This window comes from Chenopodium quinoa, unplaced genomic scaffold (genome assembly GCF_001683475.1).
Source record: "Chenopodium quinoa cultivar QQ74 unplaced genomic scaffold, ASM168347v1, whole genome shotgun sequence".
Classification (NCBI taxonomy): domain Eukaryota; kingdom Viridiplantae; phylum Streptophyta; class Magnoliopsida; order Caryophyllales; family Amaranthaceae; genus Chenopodium; species Chenopodium quinoa.
Window position 1 is genome coordinate 228,707 of NW_018742669.1, and position 13,561 is coordinate 242,267.

The 13,561-nt window shown below is 33.8% G+C and overlaps 2 protein-coding genes across 3 annotated transcripts; both read left to right on the forward strand.

Annotated features, from left to right (window-relative positions):
- Window positions 1-352: 352 nt before the first annotated feature.
- LOC110722310 (ribulose bisphosphate carboxylase/oxygenase activase, chloroplastic) lies at window positions 353-4,115 on the forward strand. 2 transcript variants are annotated; one of them, XM_021901583.1, is made up of 7 exons: window positions 353-518; window positions 1,651-1,970; window positions 2,050-2,155; window positions 2,614-2,699; window positions 2,787-3,259; window positions 3,369-3,650; window positions 3,762-4,115. In XM_021901583.1, exons 1-7 carry the CDS (start codon window positions 474-476, stop codon window positions 3,875-3,877), a joined length of 1,428 nt encoding a protein of 475 aa, XP_021757275.1. In that variant the 5' UTR covers window positions 353-473; the 3' UTR covers window positions 3,878-4,115. The 2 variants fall into 2 exon arrangements, with proteins under 2 accessions (XP_021757275.1, XP_021757276.1); XM_021901584.1 differs by having other exon boundaries at window positions 360-518; window positions 3,369-3,672.
- Window positions 4,116-10,880: 6,765 nt separating this feature from the next.
- LOC110722312 (L-type lectin-domain containing receptor kinase S.4-like) lies at window positions 10,881-13,558 on the forward strand. The gene has a single exon (XM_021901586.1). The coding sequence runs from the start codon at window positions 11,217-11,219 to the stop codon at window positions 13,260-13,262; it is 2,046 nt and encodes a 681-aa protein (XP_021757278.1). The 5' UTR covers window positions 10,881-11,216; the 3' UTR covers window positions 13,263-13,558.
- The last annotated feature ends 3 nt before the right edge of the window (window positions 13,559-13,561 follow it).

Here is a 13,561-nt window from a genome sequence, read left to right on the forward strand (position 1 = left end):
ATCTTTTTCATAAACCAACATACAAAAATTATAATTAAAAAAAAAAAAAAAAGAAGAAAATGATGTAAAGTTGCATACTGTTAAAATGTTACAAAAACTTGTGATAAACAAAACAAGAAAAAAAAAACACTAGCCAATCCAAATAAAAGAGAAACTACTAGTAAAAATATAAGTGGTGAAGAAGAAAGCTAAAATTCCAGCCTCAAAGGGACCAAAGTCTAGTAGTGTAGTGATGAGCAAATCACGTGACGCCACGTGGCAATAGAGTAATCTTGTTTTTGTGGCAGTTATAGATTAGAAAGCCAATCTTCAACACACAAAAATTTATGGTGCAAACTTCTGGACTCCCTACTATAAGTTCTACCTTCCACACACTAGCTAATCCTCAGGAATTCTCAAGAGCACCCAAAATATTAAAATTTCTAAAAAATAATTTTTGAAGCTCTCTTTAGGATCTCAGCCGTTGGATTGAAATGGCTACTGCTGTCTCAACCGTCGGAGCTGCCACCAAGGCACCTGTAAGTCATCTTACTTGTTTAATCTCTTAACAATTGATCAAATTCCATTTTTGTATGATGTTCACTTTTGCAACTAGTGTAGAAAATTTGAGTAACATGTGTAATTAGGTTGTAGTTTATAGAAATATGGGAATAAATGATCATCTCTGTTGGTTTGTTACTTCAATTCTGTAAAAAAAAGTTGTACCATATAGGCATACATGTAAATAATTTATAACATAATTATATGTGTTTGGCATGGATTCTTGTAACAAGTCAAAAGGAGTAAACAAGTTTATAAATGAACATGTGTGTGAGAACTTGTTGCAAGTTGAGTCGAGTAATAAATAAGATCTTAAGTGAATATAGACATACATGTAAATAATTTATAACATAATTATATGTGTTTGGCTTGGATTCTTGTAACAAGTCAAATGGAGTAAACAAGTTTATAAATGAACATGTGTGTGAGAACTTGTTGCAAGTTGAGTCGAGTAATAAATAAGATCTTAAGTGAATATAGACATACATGTAAATAATTTATAACATAATTATATGTGTTTGGCTTGGATTCTTGTAACAAGTCAAATGGAGTAAACAAGTTTATAAATGAACATGTGTGTGAGAACTTGTTGCAAGTTGAGTCGAGTAATAAATAAGATCTTAAGTGAATATAGACATACATGTAAATAATTTATAACATAATTATATGTGTTTGGCTTGGATTCTTGTAACAAGTCAAATGGAGTAAACAAGTTTATAAGTGAACATGTGTATGAGAACTTGTTGCAAGTTGAATCGAGTAATAAATAAGATTTTAAGTGAATATGTATTTTTTTGAGAAAGGGAATATGTGTTTGGATATACGCGTAAAAAGTTGATTCGAGTTAACAACTTTGTTAGCTAAGTGAATGTGTGTCTGGATACTTGTAATAAGCTGATTGTGAACAAGGTTTATAAGTGAATATATGTTTGGGTTCTTGTAATAAGTTGATTTGAGTGAACAAGTTTACAAGCGAACGTGTTTGGGTACTCATCATAATAAGTTGATTTGTGTGGACAAGTTCATAAGTAAATGTGTACGAGTAGATCGATGTAACAAGTGGTTAGGACTTAGGAGTAATAATGATGGATGTGTGTGATATGTATGCAGTTGAACTTGAATGGCTCGAGCGCTGGGGCATCAGTCCCAACCTCAGCTTTCTTAGGGAGCAGCTTAAAGAAGCATACAAGTGTGAGATTCCCAAGCAGCTCTAGGGCGAGCTCAATGACCGTCAAGGCGGCTGACTACGAGGAGAGCAAGCAGTCCAACACGGACAGATGGGCTCATTTGGCTACAGACATCTCTGATGATCAACTCGACATCCGTAGGGGTAAGGGTATGGTTGACTCCCTCTTCCAAGCTCCGATGGACTCCGGCACCCACGTTCCAGTTCAGAGTTCACTCGAATACGAGAGTCAAGGTCTTAGGAAGTAAGTATTAATAATCACTTTGTTTTATACAAAGTATATTTTATATGGTTCTAGCTAGTAATAAATTTTATGAATTCAGGTACAACATCGACAACATGTTGGGTAACTTCTACATTGCCCCTTCTTTCATGGACAAGATTGTTGTTCACATCACCAAGAACTACTTGAACTTGCCTAACATCAAGGTACTTTTATTTCATGGGGTTACCAATTTGTTTTTTTTACTATTACAAACGGTATCTACACTATTTAATAACGGAGTATGTACAAAACTAACTGATAAACAAGTTTATTACACTTGTAATACTCCATATTAGGTTAAATTGGTGCTCAATATATTGATTAGCTTCTATAAACAAATTTGTTTCAATTGATTTTAGTTTTAGGCAAGATAAAGTTGAAATTAAAACAACTTAGCAGATTGTAATCCTTATAAGTCACACCATATTAGATTATTATAAATTTTACTATATATTGAGTAGCTAACTACTACTATCAAAGTTGAAATAATTCTTGTGTGAGACGAGTGTACAGTAAGACATAATTCGACAAATTTAGTCCAATGACAGTTTGAAAATAAAAATATTGCTCCAACAAGTTGGGAGTTTAAGCTAATTTGTGTAAACTTGATGAATGAAAATAGGTTCCCCTGATCTTGGGTATTTGGGGAGGCAAAGGTCAAGGTAAATCCTTCCAATGTGAGCTTGTGTTCGCCAAGATGGGAATCAAGTGAGTAAAACTCTTCCTAATCTATCGATTAAATTAAAATTAGTGACAATAATATATATAATTTAACCAATGCATTTATGGTAATAGCCCCATCATGATGAGTGCGGGAGAATTGGAAAGTGGAAACGCAGGAGAGCCAGCAAAGTTGATCAGGCAAAGGTACCGTGAGGCAGCAGACATAATTGCCAAGGGAAAGATGTGTGCTCTGTTCATCAACGATCTCGACGCGGGTGCTGGACGTATGGGAGGCACCACACAATACACCGTGAACAACCAGATGGTTAACGCCACCCTCATGAACATTGCTGACAACCCCACCAATGTCCAACTCCCTGGTATGTACAACAAGCAAGAGAACGCCCGTGTTCCCATTATCGTCACTGGTAACGACTTCTCCACCTTGTACGCTCCCCTTATCCGTGATGGTCGTATGGAGAAGTTCTACTGGGCTCCCACCCGTGAGGACCGTATCGGTGTTGCCACCGGTATCTTCAGGACCGACAATGTTCCTGAGGACCACGTTGTCAAGCTCGTCGACACCTTCCCTGGCCAATCTATTGGTACGTCACATTATTATACATTCTTGCATTGTACTAATAACTAACACGATCGATAATCTACATGTTTTTATTTATTTTATACTAATGTTATTGATTGATTGGTTTGTAGATTTCTTCGGTGCCTTGAGGGCTCGTGTATACGATGATGAAGTAAGGAAGTGGGTTTCTGAAGTAGGAATTGACGCCGTAGGAAAGAAGCTCGTAAACTCAAGGGACGGACCACCAGTGTTCGAACAACCAAAAATGACCTTGGAAAAGTTGCTTGAATACGGAAACATGCTTGTGCAAGAGCAAGAGAATGTCAAGAGAGTCCAACTTGCTGACAAGTACTTGAGCGAGGCTGCTCTTGGAGATGCTAACAAAGATGCTATTGCATCCGGAGCTTTCTTCGGTTAAGTGTCCCTAACTCGGAGGTTCGAGCCTTTGTAGTTCGAGAGAAAACATGTAGAATGATTGTTTGTTGCATAAAACTTTGCTAAGAAAAATGTCCTGTTTTGTGCAGGCCAAGCAGCTCAGCAAGGAGATTTGCCGGTTCCTGAAGGTTGTACTGACCCGAATGCGAAGAACTTTGATCCAACTGCAAGGAGTGACGATGGAAGCTGCATCTACACTTTCTAGGCCTTAATTTTTCATTTAATTTGTTGCAATTATATGAGAAAAGGGGAACAATTTTTAGTTTGGATCTCTTAATTAGAGGGATTTTATTATTATTCCACTCTGTATACTTCCCTATGTTTTTTTCTCTTTTTGTCTGTTGGTGAATTGTTGTCCTGTAATTTTGTGTAAGAATTCACCATCATCTTGTTTTGTGGAATTGATAATTTGGGTTTATTTTGATTGTACCCTTTTCTCATCATCATGACTATCTTGGCTATATATGTTTCCTAATCTTGGCAAAGTTCATATGATCATCATTATCAAGCAAATTCTTAATGATCGCCGATGTGTTATGTATTGGTCCTGTGTGGAAGCAACACATTACTACGCGGGTGAACACATGTATGAGTATGATCACATGAATTCTCTGAGTGTGAACCAAGTTCTAATTTCGGCATTATAATTCCTAGTCCTAGCCCTAGCCGTTATGGAAGTCTCCGTACGTTTTGCTAAATAATATCTGTAGGAGATTTGATTAATTATATTATCGGATCAGGTTTATAGAATATTCAAAGTGATTAGGAATTGCAAAGTACAGAATATCATTGTTCAATAACTGCATGGTTGGCTACCATTGTGAATTTGTGATTGTGACCAATGGAGCAATAGTCATCCTTTATTCATGGAACCAAAAGTTTTTAATTCAGTGGCCCAAAAAATTATGATGTAATACATATGGGCCTTATACATTTGCATTTACGAAATTTAGTGGACATGTTAGGCCTTATTTAGGAGGAGCCTCTCATATCTCAATGCATGTTTCTTACCAGTACTCAATATATGTTCGAATGTATCCGGCTTTATGTACATCCAAAACTATATTCTACTCATTTGATCATATGAGCAAAAACATAAATATAGTTGTATAGCTATTTACCATATCACAAATTATTGGGTGAGGTTTATCGTTGGTGAGACGGCCCTCACCTTCACATATTCCTTCACCCAAACAATCTCTTACCCCCAAACACTCCCGCCGTAGTCCCCTATCTCCACTCCAATCTCCAATCCAATGTATAACTTCCCTTATCATATAAGGTAAAATAATAGACTAGAACAATGTATAATTCCAAATGCATAATAAACAAATCAACTTCAATTATTTTTAAGTACACTCAAGTGATAATAAATAGTTTCATCGCTACTCATCCTTTTAAGTTAATACATACATATAAGGTGTTTCAAGCTAACAAATTTTCTTTTTTTGGATTTCCATAATGCCTACATTTTTTTTTTCTTTATTAATATATTAGAGCCTTTATCTAATCATAACAAAAGTCAAATATGTATCTCTATATTATTTAATCACATAAATCTAACTATAAGTCAATATCGTTGAAATGATATAGAGTGGATAGCAATTAGCAATGTAGCATACATTCCAACAAATCATCATAAAATAAAAACCACTATCATCAAAAAGCGTAATGGAGTACGTTTGAAGAAGCAAGGCAACTATTATTGACCATAATCAATTGTAACATCTCTGAAATACATGAATCTCATAATTTCAATAGTCAACTACAATCATTAATAATGTCTCCTTAATTTTGGAGTAGTTGGTCAAAAAATTGTACAAACTAATCTAGCTATCTAGGAAAGCTATATAATTATTGATTTGAAGATTAAATTTGCTTGATAATACGGAGATTCTTATTATATGATGCTTAATCTAAGATCAATTTAGGATGAAGCATATATTATTAATCATATACAGCTGCAAGTAACCCTACTAATATATTCTGTCCCATATTTAGTATGACATTGCTCTACTTTTTTGACTTCAATAAGTAGAATAATATGATTTAATTTGAAATTGATGTTATTCTGTACTACTAATTTGACTAGTGACTAGAAATAAGAAATGACATTAGTAATTAAAAAAACAAATGTTACCGGTTACCGCCCTAGCTTTAATTAGATGCTAAGATGGGGGGAGATAAAATCTTGAAAATCTGAGTAGTCTAAGTTTGTTCTATTCGCACTTATTTAATTATGTGAGGAGTTGTTATTCCCTTTTCGTCGTACTTACATCATTATATGTTATCAGATCAGCTTATGCATGGATCGATAATTTGACATTTGATACTTGAAAGATAGGTGTTGCCGTAAGCCTGTAATGGCGCTAGTTTACTTATTGACTATGACAACATCCATATCATTCAACAAAGTTCTTTGGATCATCGGATTGTTTAAATTAGTTTGAAAATGAGACAATGAAATACGAGTAGTATTAGTTCACTCATGCATTACTAAGCTCATGACCATCTTCAAATCAACAAAAACGAGAAACACTTAACTCATTGTTTAAAATACTACAGAATGGTCAAATATTAGCGGCTAAATGCCGATTGTTAGACAAACGCCAATTTATGTTGACATTTGTTTCTCTTGTTTTTTTGACTACTTATATTCTTTTTTTTTTCTTTTTTTTTTAATAATTCTTTTAAGGAAAGTAATGTATAAGCCCTAGGCATAAGGAATTAAGGACTACTTACTTATAAGGCTTAAGGCTATAAGGAACAAAAATAAAGTGATGATAATTATAAATGAAAAAACATTAATGATACCAATCAATGTGTGAATGTGTGATATCATCGTGAATTCTTAGATTAGTACGGAGAAGTGGAGAACCAATTTAGAAAATGTGACATACTTTGTATATCATTACACATTTACACCTCTTTTAATGATACTAGCCACAAACCTAATGTTATTACAAAAGTAGTATAAATGTAAGTAGTGTAATTTCTATAATATATTACACAAATACTCCATAATCTGTATTATATATTGTCCAATTATTATATTCGTAGATCAAATTTATGACAATGGTCATAGTTTTATTATTCTTATAGAATACTGTAGATGACCTAGATTTTAGATCATTATTAAAAATTAGTTTTTCTTAATCTTAATAAAAATGAAAAGTTCGATAAACAAATGAGAGTGCATGGTTGGTCGGTATAATAATGATGATTATAGGTGCCGTATTTTAAGTTTAGTACGGGATGGCATCATTTGAAGTTGGAATGATGAGTTGTCAAATGCACGCATGTTGATGCAAACATAATCATCATGGAAATGAAACTAATTTGATTTTGACCACCATGTCAATTGAATCTTAAGCCTAATTTTAAAATAATTACTCGTAATACACAATATACGGAGTATAACAGTTTCTGTAATAGGATATATGTTTTAGCATATGTTCTCCAGCGAAATTATACAATAATAATCAACTTGGCCTTTAGTCATTAGATGAAAGGTGCGTGGTATCTTTCTAGTGACCACTTGAAATTTTTAATGTAAAATGGCCATTAGGATATTTTTTTACAAATTTGATAAATTCCTTAATTACATTATTGGTGAATTTTTTTTGTGTGGCTGGCCATATCGTGTGTCCAGAATTACTTATTCAGGGGTTAGGCAGTCGGTTAGCGCGTTTTCGCCGGGGTTACTTATTCAAGGGTTACTCAGTCGGTTAAGAGTTACTTATTTTGGGGTTATTCAGTCGGTTAGCGCGTTTTATGTGTGAGAGTAACTCCTGACCGATCGAGTAACCCCTGAATAAGTAACCCCCGGCCTGACCGACCGAGTAACCCCTGAATTCTACTGAGTAACCCCTGAATAAGTAACCCCGGCCACACGTTATGACTAGCCACATATAAAAATTTGTGATTTTTAATTACTTAGAGAGTAGGATGTATTTTGAAACTTAATATTGAGTTCCCTCGGCTCAAGTGTTTGTCTATGTGATCCTTGAGTAGTAACTCAGTAAGGATTAATTAGATAGTTATTAACATACTTCGTATGTAACCATAATATGTGCAAATAAAGAGTTTATGTCAACTATTTCATGATTTAGAGGACAATATATGAATCACTGCAAGACAAATTGAGTCCAAAGTCTAGTCGAATCTTATTAATTTCCACGAACGCAGCTTAGTAATGTAAAACAATGGTACTCGATGGTGGCCTGGTATAAGATTAATTTCTTTCCTCTTCAAAATCAAGTCCTGCTAAACATACATTACTACATAAAAAAAAGTTCTTGGTTACAACATCTCATTAACATTGCAATTCTGTTAATTTTCTATACAGGGTTTTCCTCTGTTTTACACTTAAAATAAGTATGAGTCGTACAATTGTGATATACGAAGTAAATATTACTTGAACATTTATGGTAGATTATGATTATTTATGTATTTTAATAGACATACTTTTGATGACAAGCTCAAACAATTAATAAGGAATGATTAGGGAGAATTGATCAAACATTTAAATCGACAAAAAATTGATTACAGAATTACACTAAATTGAAGATGCGTGCACACACATTTGTGGGCTGCAGATCGAAGTGGAATTATCAAGTGATATTTAATGCATACTTACCTAAAACCGTTATTTGCACACCTAATTTTCAACATTATAGTGGCCAACCACTCTAGTCTGTACTATACTTTGTGCATCTGTTTAAGGTTACTGACATTATCAGCATGCTGATTGCTGAGTGTTATTGCTGATATAGCCTTCTTAAAAGATTGCTGAGTGTTAGAGGCATCAATTAAACTTAATAGATATTCCTCAGTCTCGAGTATTTGCTTCATTTTTTTTTTTTTTTTTTTTTTTGCCCCGGCCTTTATATTTGTCTCATCCTATTTTTATTTATAAGAAACTACAGTACTGTCAATTTTTACTATCATAATCACTTCATTATGTCTTACCACTTTTCTTTCACGTCAATTTGTTAGAATATATTCATAATATATTTTGATTTTGTATATATCACTAAGTTTGTTAAGTGTATATTTAGAGCATATCCTTTCCTAGTTTGTTAGCTTAATTATAGCCTAGGATTGCTATTGTATTTTGTATATAACAGTAACTCAGCTAATGAGGATGGCAAGCAATTACACTCCATTATCTTTCACAATTCCTTTCTACAAAAAAGTTAATAAGCTAACTTACAAAAAAGTTAATAAGCTAACCCTTTTTTTTTTTAAAAAAAACAAGTTAATAAGCTAACTTTACTCCGGTGGAGCAAACAAAAAGGGGCGAAGGCAATTATTTGGTTTTTATATTAAACTACCAAGGATGCTTTAATGTACTGTTTTAAAAGTTTTGATGAAGTCCAAAAGTGGAAAGTTGTTAGTTGGAGCTAATGAAAAGAAAGAGTATAGATTTAGAGTTACCAATTCATAGTTTCAAACAAAGAAGAGCCAAAAACAAATTGCTAAAAAATTTAGAATGTGATTTTTTTATTTTTTTTCTTACTTGTATTTTTGCTTGGTTGGGACACTTGGTGAAAAAAAAGGTCCTAACTAATAACCTCATGCATAAAATAGTGATATGGGTAGTTAAATTATAGCAAAGATCATGGATATCACCCAACAACCATATATATCAAACCAATTTTTTTCATTTGTCAATACTTAATAGCCAGGTTGGTTGTAATCTTGATTAAATTATTGTCGTTTTTTCTTTTACTTCTTCTACAAGTGATAGGGATAGGGTTATAACTTTAATTATTATACTTGTATCTTTCTTCAATTCTTTATCTAATCGAAACAGAGTGCTAATTTACATAATTTTTCTTTTTTGGGTGATGGCCGTGATTGGCAATGAGTTAAACATGTCAAAGAGGTTGGTTTGGTCATAAATTTAAGTCTAGTAAAGTTATTCTAGATGATTATAGGGTTAATTAATTGAGAAGTTTTTGCGTGAGACCGGACTCACTGAGAGTCAAATATTTTTGACAATAATATTCTAATATCTAAAAATCTATTAACAAATACTAAAACAAAACATTGATGGCATCATCGACTCTTAAACTATCCTGCGTGTCACTTTCACATTAAAAATTTTCCCTCCAATTCTATGTGTGATGTCATCAATTATTAATGATTTTTTTTTTAATTTTTAATCTACACTTTTGACTTCAATGTATAAGTGTCTATATAAAATTCAATTAACCAAGTTTTTCTACTAAATTATACTTTCACATACCTTTTTTTTTTTTTTTTTTTTTTTTTTTTTTTTTACTTTACTTAAATGTAAATTATTTTTATATCTAATTCTAATCTTCATATACAACGTAATGCAACAAATTATAAATTACAACTTACAAGAAAGATAATTCTAACTGTGCATCGCACGGGGATAACCTAGTAATATTCTAATATCTGACGTAATATATTAATAATCTAATGTTAGATATTAGATTATTAATGTCAAATTAAATTATTAATGTCAGATATTAGAATATTACTGTCAGATTTATTGTCAGATATTAGAATATTACTGTCAGATTTATTGTCAGATATTAGATTATTATTGTCAGATATATGGGACTCATCGTGAGTCCGACTCACCCAATTTTTTTCGTAATTAATTTTATTTCTATTTACTTTATAACTTTTTTATGGTACACACACAAGTATTCTTTTTTCGGATAATACTTGGCAATTTTTTGTGAATATTTCACCCTTGAAAAGAATGTTTTCGTATAATACAAGGGGGAATCTTCTTTAACTCTGGACTTACATCTTTTATAATCAGTATATTTTATTAAGATTTTTAATTTATAAGCAAATGGTTCAAATTTTGAAGCAGTAAAACCCCTTTCTTGTTGTTTCATCACATCCACGAATCCGATGATTACTTTCCCCCCCAAGTTAGGTGGAACCCTCCTCTTACTACTAATATACAAAAACAAATGAATCATTGTGGCCAAAATAAGAAAAAGCAAACTTTTCAAGTAAAAAGAAAAGACATGTATCCATCTACAAAATTTTGATATACATAAAAGAGTTGTAAACAAATAATGACATTGAATACACGACTAAGAGAATAATAGAAATCACTTACAAATAGCACAAAACATCAAAAATTCGTGTCTAGAAATAGATAGAGTAAATACTTGTTAGATCTTTGATTAGTGATAGTGACAACCCTCAATAATGTGTATTCAAACCTAAATAAAGTTGTGATCTTTCCTTACAAAAGCAATGAGCCAACTCAAATTGGAATGTTCATCTTCCCTATCCCAAACTACTCTATTATTACTTCTCAAAAATGGACAAATGGAGTTTAGTATATTTGCCATATGAAACCACTGCATATGTTTTCCTCTAAATAATTCTCTATACTCTTTCCAAAATATATTTTTCACTCTCTCTATTTTCTCTCTCCTCCTCATCTCTAGTTCTCTACCACCCTTTCACTCAAAATCCAACCACCAAAATCTACATCACCAATTGGCCAACAAAACACCCACTTAAACTATGCTTAAATTACCATGATTTCACCCTCAAAAACCTCTGTTTTAATGGCCTTACCCTTCAATTTTTTCTGGGTTTTCTTCATCTTCTTCCTAATTTACACCCCAAATCTCTGTAAAACCCAGGAGCTTTACTTCAATGGATTCAACCATGCTGGTAACAACATAACTCTAAATGGAGCTGCCAAGATTCTTAACAATGGCATCCTCCAGTTAACCAATGATACATCTAGACTTCTGGGTCATGCTTTTTACCCACCTCCAATTAGGGTTAAATCTTCAAAAGATGGTAAAAAAGCTGTATCATTTTCAACAATCTTTGCTTTTGCATTAGTGCCCCAATTTCAAACACTTGGTGGGCATGGATTTGCCTTCACTTTAGCTCCTAGTAAAGACCTTCCTGGTGCTTTACCCAGTCAATATCTGGGACTTCTAAACTCATCTGATAATGGGAACCTTACAAATCATATTTTTGCAGTTGAATTTGATGAAGTTCAAGATTTTGAGTTCAAGGATATCAATGATAATCATGTTGGTATTAATATTAATAGTATGATTTCTAATGCTTCTGCTTCTGCAGCTTATTATGTTGATGGGAATTCAACTGCCCAGAATATTACTATGAAGAGTGGTGAAACAATCTTGTGTTGGATTGATTATGATTCTGGAAATCATCAATTAAATGTTAGTCTTTCTCTTTCCTCTGAAAAACCCAAAAGAAGTTTATTATCTTATGATGTAGACCTTTCTTCTTACTTAGATGAATTTATGTATGTTGGGTTTTCTGGGTCTACTGGTTTGCTTGCAAGTTCACATTATATATTGGGATGGAGTTTTAAGGTGAATGGTCAAGCTACCCCTCTTGATCTGTCTTCACTTCCTAAGTTACCAAGGGTAAAAAAGACTAATTTTGGGTTGATTTTAGGGGTTTCAATAGGATCTGTGGTTGCATTTTTTGTTTTGATTGGATTAGCTGCTTATATGGTATGGTTGTATAAGAATAGAGATGTGATTGAGTCATGGGAGCTTGATGTTGGTCCTCATAGATTTCCATATCAAGAGCTTAGGAAAGCTACAAGGGGTTTTAAGGATAAGATGCTTCTTGGGTTTGGTGGGTTTGGGAGGGTTTACAAAGGTGTTCTCCCGAATTCGAATACCGAAGTTGCGGTTAAGAGGATTTCCCATGACTCAAGGCAAGGATTGCCGGAGTTTGTTGCTGAGATTGCTAGTATAGGTAGATTACGCCACCGGAATCTGGTGCAGTTGCTTGGATGGTGCCGGCGTAAAGGGGACTTGATTCTGGTATATGATTATATGCCAAATGGTAGTTTGGATAAGTACTTGTTTGCTGACCATATAATGGTATTAAGCTGGGTTCAGAGATTTAACATCATTAAAGGGGTTGCCTCTGGATTGTGCTATTTACATGAAGGGTGGGAGCAAACTGTGATACATAGAGATATCAAGGCAGGGAATGTGTTACTTGATGCTGACTTTAATGGTAGGTTAGGTGATTTCGGGTTAGCTAAGCTATATGAGCATGGGACTGATCCGAGCACTACCCGGGTTGTGGGAACTCTTGGGTATTTGGCACCTGAGCTTACACGAACTGGGAGGCCAACAACAAGCTCTGATGTGTTTGCTTTTGGTGCTTTGCTGTTGGAGATTGCTTGTGGGAGGAGGCCTATTGAGCCCAAGGCATTACCCGAGGAATTGTTCTTGGTTGATTGGGTGTGGGATAGATGGAGAGAGGGTGCTATTCTTGATGTAATGGACCCTAAGTTGGTAGGCGATTATAATGAGGTGGAGGCAGCAATAGTTTTGAAGTTGGGCTTAATGTGCTCTGCTGAGTCACCTGATTCTCGACCTTCAATGAGGCAGTTGGTGAGGTATTTGGATGGGGAGGCTGCATTGCCAGAAGAAATAATTCTACCTGGTGGATATAGTGGGAAGAGGCGCAGCCATAGCAGCCGAAGAAATGGTACTGGAGAATTTGAGGATTATGTACATACATATCCTCCTGCTTCATATATGGATCTTGAAGGTGGTTCAGTTTCTTTGTAATCTTTGTCTGGTGGAGATGAAGCTCATGAAGGTAGATAGCCTGGGAAATGTGAGTTGTCTAACATGATTTATCATTAAGTGTTTTGGATTCATAATTGAGTTTTTGTTTAGGATTTTTGCGCTTGTGATTGAAGTGTAGAGTTACTGATTTTTGGCTGCATAATTAGGTATTAATATTTCAAATCTTCCTGTTGTATATATACATATATAATTTTGTATATCTCTCAGCACTTGAACATGTAATCGAATCTCTGAAAACCTATGAAAGCTTTGGGGAATAGACACCATTCATGTTCCTT